We start from the raw sequence: 14140 nt of genomic DNA on the forward strand, positions 1-14140 counted from the left end.
TGGACGATGCTAGACACTCTCTTTCAGCTAGAGGGAGCCATAATCCGCAACGTGATATCTATCTATGCTGATTTATCCAAATTCATATCGGAGGCTTCTGTAGCAATGTTCTACGTGTGTGGACGAGGAAACGAAAGAATAACAAACATGAAGGTTAATGGGATGAGACCGCCTAATCCGCCACGGCAACCTCGTCTTCCCAGTGAGGGTCAATCTTAGGCCGAAGCTCAACGGATTCTCCACGGGCACGACGGATCACCCTCTCGATGCCGTCTAGACCCATCTTGAGGACATCCATCTTTGGTCCATAACTCAAACGAACGAAATGGTGGCAAGGACTGTCGAACAGATCTCTTCTCTTTGCCGGGTTCAAATCGAAGAAGATACCAGGGACCACAATGACCTTCTCGGTCAGAAGGGCATTGAAGAAGTTCAGTCCGTCGGAAATATTGGCCTCCTTGGGGAGAGGTGGTTCGAGGGACGTCAGGTCGAGCCAAACATAAAAGGTGGCCTGGGGCACATCTTTGACGCGGAAACCAATCTCGTGCAGTCGCTTTAGGACATAGTCACGCTTCTCCCTGAAGTGCCGCTGCAACGCCTTCATTTCCGCGCGCACGAGGGAAGGCTCGAGCATAGGGATGGCAGCCTCCTGGAAAGGCACATTGGCACCACCGTCCAGGTAGGAGCCGGCGGAACCCAGTGCGTCAATGAACTCCTTGGGACCGACAATCCAGGCGATACGCCAGCCAGGGAGACGGAAACGCTTGGTGAGACCGTCGATCAGAAGAACATCTGTCAGAATTAGCCTCACAGTCCTTTGATTCTACGAAAGGAAGGGCAGAGGTTGGCGAACCGTCTTGATTGACGTCGACGACGTTGGCGGCACCGCTGATCGTCGAACCATCACAGTCAGTGGTGTAGTTGTAGCCACCGTAGAATTCATCCAGAATGAGCGTTGCGCGATCTCTGCAGATGTCCTGGATCTGGGCAAGCTCGTCATGTGAGACGAAGTGTCCGGTAGGGTTACGGGGGTTCGATGTCAAGAGGACAGAGGTTCCGCGAGCAATCTCCTCCGCAATCTTGTTGGGATGGATATGGTAGTGGTCATCTTCGGCGAGAGGAATGGGAATAGGTGCGATCTGTGTAGGAGAATGCTCGTGAGTGACCGTTCTCGACCAACAGCCCCAGAGGACCCAAGACTGCCTGACGATGCGACAAAGATGGATTACTCACATTCTTGAATAGCGTCAACATCTCCGAGTAGGCAGAGTAATCGGGAATAGGGAAAGACAGGTACGAATTGCCCAGAATGGCGGCAATTCGAATCAGTCCCGCTCGACCTCCAGGGACAATGCAGACATTCTCCCAGGTATACTGGCTTTCCTTTCCTTGACGGTAATGCTCGTTGTATAGTCTGGCAACTGCCGCGCGCAGAGGCTTGATACCAGCAGTAGGACCGTATTCGCGGGCAGCAGATGTGATGGGGATACTGGTAGGTCGGGGAAAGCTTCCCTCGATCTCATCATCGGCTTCGGGGGCACCCTGGCCCAGGTTCGCCCAACCCGAAGGATCCTCTGCGTATCCGTGTTCTACCGCACGTTCTGTACACCAGACGACGCCAGTCGAAGCACGGGAAGCATCGAGACCGGCATGGGGACGGTGACCTTCATGGGCGGCTCTGAACTGACGATGAGTTTCCGAGCGAAGTTCTGCAGAGGTCCAGCTTGTCAGCGCAGTTTTTCTTTGTAGGAAGCTTGTGTGGATAAAGTCCGTAATGCCTCCAGCTTCCAGGTCTTTTCCTCAAGACGAAGCCGCAAGTGTACATATGAGACACGCACCATTCTCGGACAATTCCTTTCCAAGGGAGAACCGCCGGTTAGAGGGCCGCAGGATGCTCAAGCGACGACCGGAGAACGACATTTTCGTCGACTGTCTGTAGTCCCGTCCTGATGTGGCAGTATGTATAGTATGCGAGGAATGTAGATCCTTCTTGGCGACCCCGTAACTATTTCGTAGAAACAAAAATGTTCATGAAACAATAGTGACGATGATGGCCTATTGTTGATAGCAATCTTTCTACTCCTTCTAAGAGAGGATCAATAATATTTATTTATAAGTTTGCAAGATGAACGGTAGAAAGAGTGAAAAAATTTGGGACAAGGGAAACCCCGCTCTACTCCAAGTTTCTCCTGCTAAATCGGAGACTGCCAACTGAACCATATTACGGAGTTATCCATCGGCCAGAGTTTGTATAGGCTCTCGTAGATACTTCAGTTCCTGGGGTGCCACGGCGTCTAGTCTACCAGATTCCCTTTTGAAAAGTGACCAGAGACGTCATTAATTTAGGCCTCATGAGATGAAACAAAATATCACCGGCTCATTCACCCGCTGGTGTCGCTTTCCGCATACATAAGAAACCTCAACCCTCATATTTCCTAATTCTCAAAGACCCGGACATAGATGAGGATTCAACTCTCTCAAGCAATACAAGAAGAATCGGCTTCGCTTGCTAAAGACATTGGCCATTACGAAGTGAACACATACCAGCATCAACCCTCTAAGAAGAACTAGATGGATCTCAGTAGAGAAAATGCCTCATACAGCAACAGACCGCCGTTCCTTCAAGGCTGATCAGGCAGTCCAGCCCGATCTTCAATCCCAATTGACGAGTCTGGAAACGTTGGGCGCCACACGAAGAGTTCGGATTCTACCCGACCTTATCAGCTAAGCAGCCGCTTGCCCCATGCACTGGGGTTCTGGATATGGATCCCGCGTCGCTGCACTGTTCATATGGGCTGCTGACAACAGGATTATGTATCTAGATGATAATTGAATGGCTCTGGCACCCTTACAGGGAGAACCCGTACCCAAACCGACTCGACTCCCAAGATCCGGCATGGTCGTTGTGGTTTGCACGTCCAGAGTCTTGGTTGACGATGGAGAGAGGTGTGGAGACTAGCCTCCATTTCTCTCAGGCTAAATTAATAGCGGCCAGGTTCCATTGGGTCCACAACTCCTCATCACGGGTTTACTTTTCATTCTGATACAATGCTCAGGGGGCAGGAATCTGTTGAATGATGACGTTGAAGCTCGAGCACAGAATAATGCATAATGTCCAAAGAGGCTCTGAATGATACATAGTATATCACTACCTGCCTAGTTCTATGTTGAGAATTTGCTACAATTACGAGCGAACTTGGGAGTATTGGATAGGTACTATATTTTTCCATTAAACCTTCTTACTCAAGAAAAAAGAATGGAAAAAACAGACTAGAATGCAAATGTGCCGCTTCTGCTCAATGGAAAGTATGAGTCGAACCAAAAAGACAAAGAACCGGCCCTAAAACGAAAACCACTGTACATCTTGTCTCTCGATAACCTGGAAGAAACTGTCTGCTCAAAAGAGGAAAACGAAGAAACGCAGCGGTATAACATACATCATGCAGTCATGGTTCATGGACGTGGCAAAAAGATAGAACAAGTCATGATCAAGATCTCCTCGACCTGGGGAGAGTAACCCCGTGGATAAAATCAGGGGCAGGTATGGTTGAGCATCGGGAGTAGATGGTAAATATCGCTCTTCATTGTGATCAACACAGGGACAATGCAAACGGAGTTGATTCCCACTTTGCCTGCAAGTTTCAAGATTGACATCTTGACAGCCTCAAGCCAATCCAGTTGGGGGATGAGCTGGGAAATCCAGGAGACAATGGAAGGCCGAGAAATCTAGGGGATATAATTTCGTCCTACTGCCGATTTCCCCCACATCAATGGAAGACAGGCAACGGACGATTCGAGAAAAACCAAGCAAAAAAAGGGACAAAAACAAACATATGCAGAGCAGTACAATGCTCTAGCTCTATCGAGTCTAATTCTCAACCACTTGGCAGTAGAGTTGTATCTCCCCTACTTGGCCCTTCGCAAGCATGTCCCGATGCTGCTCGCGCCATTCCATGAAGGCTAGCTGCACAGCCTCGTCGCTGTCAATCGTAACAAAGTCCCCATCCTCGTCGCGGTAGCGCAACCTAACCGACTTATTGCCGATGGATCGATTGGTGAACCGTGCCAGTTTGGCGTCCACCCGATCAGTGAGCGATCGAAACATGATGTTACTGGCGATGACCAAGGTCACGTAATTGTCATCAAAGTTGACCTTGGCTTTGAGCTGGGTCGGCATGAGAGGATCTTCGTCCGGCTCGCGGCTCAGTGGAGACGTCGGTTGATCAGACGCGGGCCCTGTGGCCCGAGACTCCGAATATTGAGGCTCGTGGAAATGGGTGGAGGCTTGCTGATTGTGGCCGTTGCGAATTGGAAGGTTCATACCGGTAGGCGAATTGTTCTGGCTCCTGTTCACTGGTGCCTTCATACTGGCCATATGAGCAGGAATGGGTGGTACCGGGACGTTGTCCACGGTCTGCATCGTGTGGGCTCCCATATACCGACGCGATTCGGAGTTGTGATGATGAATGTCTGGGCTGCTAGCGGAACGCATTCTTTGCGCCATGCCGTTCGCATTGGCCTGTCCTGCCAAAGGCGGCAGAGAAGGTCGAGTACCCCGTCCATTGGGCGCGTTGTTGAAGAAGTTGGTACCATCTCTGGATACGCCGCGAGACAGTGCAGGAGCGGTGTAGCGATTAGGCTCCTCATTCCAATTGTTCGACGGTGTGCCCTGGCGGCCATACGAGTAGCCCGTCGACTGGGAGCTTGATCTGGTCGACGGTGTCTCGGCGACAGGGGAGAAGTACGAGTTCATATTCCTCTCCGCGGGTGACATACTACCGGGCGTGAACTGTGTGTGGACGGACAGACTGGGGTCAGGCGGGAAGCGAGGTTGCCGGCCGGACGACAGCGGAGGTCCAGAGCTCCCGCTTCCTCCTGTTGCGGACCGGGTCCGAAGACTCGTGCTGGACGCATTACGGCTCATTGGGAACTCGGAGAAGAACGCTGCCTCCTTGGTCCCCTGCTCTTCAGCGTCGTACTCTTGTTGATAAGGGTTCGGTATGTTCGCAATGCCCTTCATGTACATGAATTCCGTTTCGGAGGTACCAGTGTTTCGGGCGCTGCGTTGCTCCGCTTGAATCGCTCGCTGCGAGTCAATCTCCTTGTACCATTTGCGCATTACGTCCTCATTCTGGAAGCGAATGATGAAATTGTCCACAACGCCAGGATCGCCCTTCCAAAAGATCTGAATCCGATAGGATCCTGCGGGGAGGGATTAACCATTAGAACTGTGGTGGCCATATTCCCAAGGGTAGTGAAAAAAATGCTCATACCTGGCTTTTGAAGGCAAACAATATCCGTCACATTGGCCATGTAGATGCGACCCTTCAGCTGCAGACGTGGCTTGCCCTTGATAGTTGTGGCCGGCTTATCCTTGCTCACCATCAACTTCGTTTTCTGTTTGTTTGGATTGATATCCTTGCAGCAGAGTAATATCCGTTCGAAGAGATAGATGTGATACTGGACGGACGCAGACTGGTTAGCTTAACGAGCGCTAGCTTGTCAAATAACAAGATTCGCAAAACAGGTACAAACCTCTCTTTCAGAATCCTTGCCAGTGTCGCCTTTCAAGACAGTGAAGGTGCCAAACCGGAGCAATTCGCCGAACGAGTCGATCTTCAGAGACTTCCAGTCGTCTACTCGTTCATCTAAATCGAGAAACGCCGACGCCAGGTGCTCTTTGTCGATCGCGTCGTTTGCAGAGTCGAGAACAGTCTGGATGGTGTCAATAGCTTTCGTGATATCAGCTTGGAGATCCGGATCCTCGGTTTGTTTGCGCAGTTCCTGCAACAGGCGGTTAGTGACGGTGCTGCGCACACATCAGGTCGGAAGTCAACACACCATAAGCATCAGGGGGTACTTTGTCATGCGCTGAAAAGGCTTGACAAAGAAACTGTTCAGGGTCGCAGGCTGAGCGACCATCTGCTGAAGGTCGAGCGGCCGCGGTGCTGACCGAATCTTGTCCCACTCTTTGAGACAGGCTTCATCACAGCGCATCTGATTCGAGATGAACGGCTCATACTGTCGAAAAGCCTCCTCGTGCTGAATGAAAAGCTCACCCCAATTTTGCCGATCCTCAGGCAGGGCGTAATGTTGCTCCATCCGAATAAGAAACCGTTGCGCGAAATCAAGCAGATTGTTCAAGTTGAGAAAAATCTGGTGGCTAGCATCTCCAGTCAGAGCCCCTGTCTCCTCCAGCTCCTTCTTTAGAGCCTGCAGATTCTGTAGGTGGTGGACGTAGTCGCGTTCTGTCTCCAGTAACTCCTTGAGAATGAACTCCCTCTTGGTGAGCTTCACCGCCCCTTTCGCCGGAGCCAAAGTTGTGGGATCCGAAGACCGCTTCAACTGGCCCTGCATCTCCAGTATATCCAAAACGCGATTCACCATCTTGATCACCTTGATAAAGCCAGTCGTGCTGTCGCCGTACAGATCGGTGATCAAGAAGCAGTCCTGCTGGGGAAAGGCCAGCTCCTGTAACGAAGCCTGTAGGAACTTGAAGGTGGCGGCTTTGGGACGTTTGGCCTCTGGAACCTTGGAGGTATCGATCTCCAGGAGCTCGGGGGGATCAGAGGCATTGTAGATAGTCAACAAGGGGTACCCATTCCGAAGGCAATTCCAGAGCGATGCGACAGGGTCGGTGTTGCCCAGCTTCTCGTCCTCCTCCTCCATCTCTCGCAAGTGGGGTGCGAAGTTCGGTACCTCAGCCAGTCGTTTTTTGAGGTTTACACAGCTCTGATAGATCGATTCACCACCGCGACGGTTGATGATATTGTCCTCGGCGACAGGACCGCCATTCGATACCACGGGCTCCATCATCTCAGCTGGCCACCACTCGACGTCGTAGTGGCACCGAAAACCAAAGTGCGAGTCGAATCAGATCCGCGCAGCAGACCGGAGGTCGAAAGAGATGCAAATCGTCGGTCAAAGGGAATAATGACGATCATGGATCACGGGTTTTCGAGCTGGTGGACTGATGCAGGATGTATGGGTGTGAGCAAGCAGAGAGGTTAATGTTGGTGGTTGTTAGGAAGGGGAGTGGAGATGGGTCGATAGATAGTTAACTAATAACTATCCCTTTGGTCGAGCCAAACGACGAAGCTTTCCCGCGCCCTAACTCTTTGGGAGAGATGTCAAAATGCGACCAAGAAAGACCTCGCGTCCTTTTCAACGCACAGAATTTGCAGGACTCCTCTTTTTTTTCTGTTCTTTCTTATCCTCCTTGATTTATTTTGGTAAATTCCCCGACCCTTGCTGCGAACAGCTCCAGGTATCAATAAATCGGAAATTCTCAGGAGGGATCTTCTGTACTGAGAAATTAAAAAAAAGGGTGGATGTGGGGTTTGCCGCTGCGGGCGTTCTCAAGAAGCCCAAGAACTAAGGAGGCGTTCCCACGGCAAAAGGGAGGGGAGAGGGGCAAAGGGGATGGATATCTGATGTTGTACCACTGCACCAGAAATCAAGATAAAAAAAATGCTAGAAAGAAAGACAAGACAACAAGAGAGCAGACTCTTTTGAGCAAAGAGGCAGGAGGGGTGGGAGAAGGAGAAGAAAGGTGAGTAACAGAGCGCCAGAGACAGACCTCGCGAGAATCCAGGCCAATGGATTGCTTAGTTGCTGAAGCAGGGTAGCGCGCGTTAGTGCTATGTATATCTAGTTATAGAAGTATTACTACTGTGGTCTGTAGGCAGTACCTGAATATTTAAAGTAGCTGTGGAGAGGTGGGGAGAAGCAGACTTGGAATACCTAGTATCAGCTACAGAGTCTTCAGAACTTTGTTCTTAGTTTGTGATTAGAATAATGTCACAGAAGAAGGGAAGAGAGAGGATCCTAGAGGAAGATGAGGCCATCTAAAGCTTATTGACTAGGGACAAGAAAGAAGCATGATGATTCTGTTACAGATCCCCCAGGCTTTACAGAGGCGCATGACCCTGATGATATGGTGCAGACATAGTAAATGTATGAACTGCATGGGAGGCAGGGGGCATCAACTTTTAGACGGAATCTCTTCCAACTATTTTTAATTAATACCTACTGCATCCAACTTATCTACAGTATGCTTAAATTTGAGAAATGTACTTCTGCTCTCTTTTGTCAGCTCCTTGGCAGTCAAGGTGACACTGCTTCATGTTGTCCCGAAGTGCTACGTCTGTCTATCTACCAAACCTCTCGAGTGACAGGCGATTCAGAACATCAAAATCCGAAACACATCAATGACAATGGAGCCTTGATCTAACCTAATAGACTCTGATATTGATTACTGGATTGGGCGGCGGACCTGGGAAGTGGATACCTCGATCAGTCATTGTTTCGGCTCTTAACTCTATCAACTTATGGAGTATCTATCTAGTGCAGAGAAAAGGGAGGGAGACTGGGCAATTGCATGATACATATGCTTCTTCCGGTTCCAAGTAAGTCCACAGCATTCGAAGTAGATAGGTATTAAGCAGTCATGATGAATCTGGTCTCTTGACCTCAAAAGTCAAGGAGGGGTGGGAGTCCTTGCTGCTGTATCTATCTATCTGATACCAGAAATGCCGCACGGTACTTCCTTCCACTCAGATTCGATTTTGGGTTGGATAACCAGTATCTTTCTGACTATCTCCGAAGACCTGATATTTTCGTTGAAAGTAAGGAAGGAATTGTTCGGTCACAGTTCTCTCTGAACGGTGTGGCATTATCCATGATATGGCCGTATTGTCCCTTACAGACAGACAGCACCGCCGGGTTCTCCGATATGGTGCTTTTTCGCTGTAGGAATAGGAATAACGGTCAAACTTCTACCGGAAAAATCAATGGAAAATGAGCTAGAGATCAATGACTATCACTTAGATAGAATTTCAAGAAACTTGATTATCGCTTGCAATCTTAGATGCTCAACCTTCAAATCGTGGGATAGGATATACGTATTTGCGTGTATTTCTGACATGATATACCGCTCTCAACTTGACATAATCGACACAAACAACTTCCACTCTGGCCAAGCCTTCTGCCTGCCATCACCAATACTGTAGGGGTCCGATCCATTGAAGATAATTTTATCGATCTTCGAATTCAGTCTTGATTGGCATGATCCATTATTCTGATCGGTTATCCCATCCCCTGACTGTACGATCAACGGAAACTACCTAGCTTTATGTGTTGACAGAACAGTCACCGACTCGATCACATCCTAACCCAAGTCAACCAAGCTCATACTGAACAACGAAGATTCATTATAGTAGACGATAATTCGACCACACGACTGTTATCTGACAAAACAATTTTCACATGGAGCAAGAGCCCGCTGCGGCGGAGGCTGCAGCTCCTCGTCTCATGCGGCTGCGGGACCCCAGTTGCTCCTCCGATTTCACCGCCCCATCATTGTCTCCAGCAGGCTTCAAGCTTGATGAAGGCTATGCTGACGAGACAAAAAGCCAGTCGGACAATGATTGCTTGAAACCGTCTTCAGGCGATGCGATGTCCCTTCCGGATTGGCTCCTGGCGCTCCGAGAAGCGGACAAAGCTGGTGAGTTAGACGTGCGACCAGAAGTCCCGGTGAAAGCCCTTGCTGTGACCATGGAGACTGATGGGCAATCATCTTGGCTGTGCAGAATTCGCTTATAACTTGCTCCGGACCCTACGAGCCTCTACTGTTGCGTCGGTCGTCGATCGACTCGCTCCTTTGTTGCACATGGACCCTGTGCTCAAGCTACCGCCCGAAATCACATCTGAGATCTTCTCCTACCTTGACCCCAAGACCCTTTTGACGGCCTCATTAGCATCCCGTGCTTGGCGGAGCCGCATATTTGACACTCGACTATGGAGAGACCTCTACATCAGCGAAGGCTGGCGTGTCGACATCGACGCCATCCGCACATTCGAACAGAAGCACTCTGCGCTGTCCTCGCCGCAGAGTCGCAAGTCCCGGTCGAGACATGAGGATCCGGACGCTGGAGAGCCGAAGAATAAGAAAAGAGTCCCTCAGGGTTGGCTGGACTTGCGTGCTACAGAAACAGTATCGGATGACGCTCCAGCACGGGACTTCGGAGCGCCCGTGGAGGCGGATAATGAAGGAGACCACCAGATGAGTGATATTATGAATGACGGTGCCGTGTCGGCAGCCTCGAGATCGTCGCCCCTGTCGCCCAGTAACAGACGCGGTTCCCGAGCTGTCGATTTACCCAAGTCGAATGGTCAGCCGCTGTCCACTTCTCCGAAGTCCCAAATCATGATTCGAATGCCTAATGGCGCCATGCGAATCAACTGGCCCCACCTCTACAAACAACGAAGACGCTTGGAAGAAAACTGGGCGAAAGGCAAATTCACTAACTTCCAACTTCCGCATCCGGCCCACCCAGAAGAAGCTCATCTGGAGTGTGTATATGCAATTCAGTTCACAGGCAGGTGGCTCGTCAGCGGTAGCCGAGATCGGACTGTTCGCGTTTGGGATTTGGAGACCAAGAGACTTCGGTATCGTCCCCTCGTCGGTCACACAAAGTCAGTGCTATGCCTACAGTTTGACCCGCGGCCGTCGGAAGATATCATAATATCGGGGAGTAGTGACAAAAATGTCATAATTTGGCGATTCTCTACCGGTGAGAAAATCCATGAAATCACGTCCGCTCACGACGACTCCGTCTTGAACCTCAGATTCGACGAGCGCTATCTTGTTACGTGCTCTAAGGATAAACTCATCAAGATCTGGAATCGGCAAGAACTTACACCACTAGACAAAGATTATCCCAGCGTTCGTCAAGGACTCGGGGTTACGTATCCGTCTTATATTATTGACACAAGCGAAATTCCATCGCCCGTTTTGGAAGCAGAGCTTGCCAAAAACCACATCAGAAGCTTGAGACCTTACTCTCTTTTGATGACGTTGGATGGACACGGGGCGGCCGTTAATGCCATACAGATGAACGACGATGAGATCGTTTCTGCGTCGGGAGACCGTCTCATCAAGATTTGGGACATCCACAGCGGAGCATGCAAGAAGACTCTCCCGGGGCATGAAAAAGGCATTGCGTGCGTGCAATTCGACAACCGCCGTATCATCAGTGGAAGCAATGACGATACAGTCCGAATTTTCGATCATGCCTCTGGTGCAGAGGTTGCTTGTTTACATGGACATGCCAACCTGGTAAGAACCGTCCAGGCTGGCTTCGGTGATCCACCGGGCGCCGAGGAAGCCATGAGACTTGAAGCTCTGGCAATCGAAAATGAATTCTGGGACGCTCAACGCTCCGGCGAAGGGGTAGACTTGAGTCCAAGTGCCCTCAGACGCGCCGGCTATCATCAAAACACTGCGGGCTCGCGGAACCCTCGGGACATCAAGGCCCTGGGTGCCAAAATACCTCCAGGCGGAGGTGGCAGTCAATGGGGTCGGATTGTCTCGGGGTCATACGACGAATCAATCATCATCTGGAAAAAAGACAACGAAGGCCGATGGGTCATAAGTCAGCGCTTACGGCAGGCCGACGCCGTCGCCAACGCTTCACAGGCGCACCCGTCCTCTTCACGGACAATGGTTCCTCCACCGCGAGTTCCGCAGAATCAGGGCCCGCATTTGCCTCAGGGGCAAGCTGCTGTGCCTCCACCTGGACAAGCACCTCCCACGCAGCATCTTCCCCCCATCACCCAAATTCATCAACAGGCTCCTATCACTCATCCTGCGCCTGGTCAACAAAATGCTGAGTGGGACTCCTGGAATCCAGGCAACGCCAACGCTCAACTGGGGCACGCTGCGAATCCGGCACTGTTGATCCAAGCCCAACATCACATGCAGAACGCGCAGCTGATGCCGAACCCCGTACCGCCGCACCACCACCACCATGTCCGCGTGAACCGAGCTCTAAACCCGCAAGGCGGCCACCCTACATCGAGGATCTTCAAACTGCAGTTTGATGCTCGCAAGATCATCTGCGCCAGTCAGGATCCCAGGATCGTGGGATGGGACTTTGTGGGCGACGATGAAGAACTCAATGAAGCGTGCCAATTCTTTACCGGTCTATAATACTTTAATCGACCTTCGTTCCCGACTCGAGAGCGCTTTCTCTCGGGCCTTATCTCTTCACATAGTATTTTCTCTGTCCTTATTAGCATGACCACTTCACTTTCTGTGCATCGATGCCAGTCATTCTTCTCTATGCCCCGATAATCCTTGCCTCTGCATCTCGGTTTCATCGCCTTTCCTTCCAAGCCTTTCGTTACATTCCACGTTCTTTCCACCACAGCACACGCATATCGTCCCTTACTTTTCTATGTCCAAGCATATTTGCATGTGAGCAGCGGAGTTGCCTGGTATACGCCTTAGCCATTTTGGATGTCTTTATTGGTTCTCTTTCCAATCATAATGAAAGAAATAATGATACAGTTACAAGGCTTGGTGCTTGGTTGTAATGCAACACCAAAGGGAGCCAAGTACAATTTATGATTAGCAACAGGTTCTGATGTTTGATTATCCCACGGCTCTCCGCGTTTTGTAGTGATGTAACAATGCCAATCCGAGCGTCCAGAGAAGGATTTGGCTACGTGATTGCCCTATTTGACAGACCGAGATTCTGCGTGCTCAGGTCTGTAGAAGTCGCTTGACGGATAGTACTAAACCCTACAGTTAATCCCATTTGCAGGCGAGCTTCTTGCAGTGGTGTACGTATCGTTCGAAGATTGCGAGTATATGATATCGTCCTGTTCGCCGAAGCCTGGGAGGCAACAGCAGAGAGAAAGCGCGCTGTTCTGCAGAAACTGCAGCAAAGGGTCTGCCGACCCGTGGACTGTTCCAGTCATGTCGAGGGATCGACGAGTCTCGCCAATCCAGTCTGAACTCTGTTGCTGGGGCGCATTGCCACTCAGTGAAGTACGATCATGCTGTGCTTGGGAGATGCTAGTCTGTCGAGGGATCAGAATTTTTGCTCGGGATACCGTAGCAAGTCCTGTGTTTCGAGATCGACCAGTCACGGCCGGTTTAGGTATTGCTGGAGTGACACTAGAAGAATCGAAATGATGAGTCTCTTCAGCGGGACGCGAAGTCGGCATTGATGCTTCGACTTGCACTAAGCTTGCGAGCTTCACGAACCTCGTACCATATTCATTCGGACGGTTAGCGTCTCTTTCCTCCTCGACAGTCTCACAATCAGCCGCAGGAAGCGCTCTCCGGTGGAGAGGATGGTCGTCCAGTCGTCTGACCAAGCTCGTACCATGGGCGCTATGCCGATAGGGAAAGCGTCCTAGCACTGCCGTACCATCTTCAGCCCTTGCAACGGGGATCGGCTGTCTAGTAGGCCGAGGAGGGGAAGGAGAAGAGATTCCGAAGAGCCTGCGAAAGGTTTTCCCACAAGATGCCACACCCCCACCATTCGAAGTGAGTGTACCTGTGGTTGGCAGAGCTCTCTGTTGGATATGTCCCTCGCGAACAAAGGACCGGACGAAGAACTGGGTAGAGTAGGACATCGCTTCAGGGCTTCCGAAAGATGGAAGGCCCGGAGGTGTGGGTGATCTATATGGTGGAGAAAATCGCGGAATAGCAGGACGCACTGGCGACCCTTTACGTCCTGGCCATCTCGGAACTCGTTGGACGTCGTCTACGTCATTGAGACTAGCCACTTTACGATGACGAGACTTATCGCGAGAGTGCTTCCTCAATGAGACGTCCGACAAAACAAGTTCAGATTTCTCGTCACACCGCGCGGTCGCTGCGACGCAATTGTCTGTTAACGGATGCGAGTCCCGCGTTGGACCTTTGATCATCTGCTCATTTGAGAGATAGAGAGCATGAGAAGCATGTGCTTCATGGGCTAAAGGAATGAACATGGCCATATTCGGTGCTATCCCACTGTCTAAGATTTCGTCCATGGGGTTATCAGTGCTACGAGTCAATGAATAACGGTCGTCCACGGAACCCGCTCGCGCAGCATTGTAGATGGAGCTTTCGTCGCTGGTCAATGGCACAGAGAGTCCTGTATTAGTGTTTCGGACATTTCCATGATAGGTCTTTCGACCACTAAGAAATGACTGTCGACTGGAGGATACAGACTCGATCGAGACAGGATGACATCGGAGTGACATGTTCAATGACAAACAGGGGTCATGAACGAAAGAATAATTATCAGTAAGGCTGCAGAAGACGCTGTGTACCAATTGTGAAAGAGGATCGGGGCCGTGG

General features: G+C 50.6%; 4 protein-coding genes across 4 annotated transcripts; 1 reads left to right on the forward strand and 3 right to left on the reverse strand.

Moving 5' to 3' along the window:
• Window positions 1–172: 172 nt before the first annotated feature.
• Aud_007205 (pyridoxal phosphate-dependent aminotransferase) lies at window positions 173–1920 on the reverse strand (the record flags this gene model as incomplete). Its single annotated transcript, XM_043292098.1, has 4 exons — window positions 173–792; window positions 854–1139; window positions 1234–1709; window positions 1839–1920. 4 exons carry the CDS (start codon window positions 1918–1920, stop codon window positions 173–175), a joined length of 1464 nt encoding a protein of 487 aa, XP_043148033.1.
• Window positions 1921–3868: 1948 nt separating this feature from the next.
• On the reverse strand, window positions 3869–6816 carry Aud_007206 (Rho family guanine nucleotide exchange factor CDC24; the record flags this gene model as incomplete). The annotated part of the gene is made up of 4 exons (XM_043292099.1): window positions 3869–5202; window positions 5274–5460; window positions 5536–5784; window positions 5842–6816. The coding sequence occupies 4 exons, from the start codon at window positions 6814–6816 to the stop codon at window positions 3869–3871; spliced, it is 2745 nt and encodes a 914-aa protein (XP_043148034.1).
• Window positions 6817–9267: 2451 nt separating this feature from the next.
• Window positions 9268–11992, forward strand: Aud_007207 (F-box and WD domain protein; the record flags this gene model as incomplete). Its single annotated transcript, XM_043292100.1, has 2 exons — window positions 9268–9505; window positions 9591–11992. 2 exons carry the CDS (start codon window positions 9268–9270, stop codon window positions 11990–11992), a joined length of 2640 nt encoding a protein of 879 aa, XP_043148035.1.
• A 587-nt stretch (window positions 11993–12579) lies between these two features.
• On the reverse strand, window positions 12580–14043 carry Aud_007208 (uncharacterized protein; the record flags this gene model as incomplete). The annotated part of the gene is made up of 1 exon (XM_043292101.1): window positions 12580–14043. One exon carries the CDS (start codon window positions 14041–14043, stop codon window positions 12580–12582), a length of 1464 nt encoding a protein of 487 aa, XP_043148036.1.
• Between the last annotated feature and the right edge of the window lie 97 nt (window positions 14044–14140).

This window comes from Aspergillus udagawae (assembly GCF_001078395.1).
Source record: "Aspergillus udagawae IFM 46973 DNA, scaffold_5, whole genome shotgun sequence".
Taxonomy (NCBI): Eukaryota; Fungi; Ascomycota; class Eurotiomycetes; order Eurotiales; family Aspergillaceae; genus Aspergillus; species Aspergillus udagawae.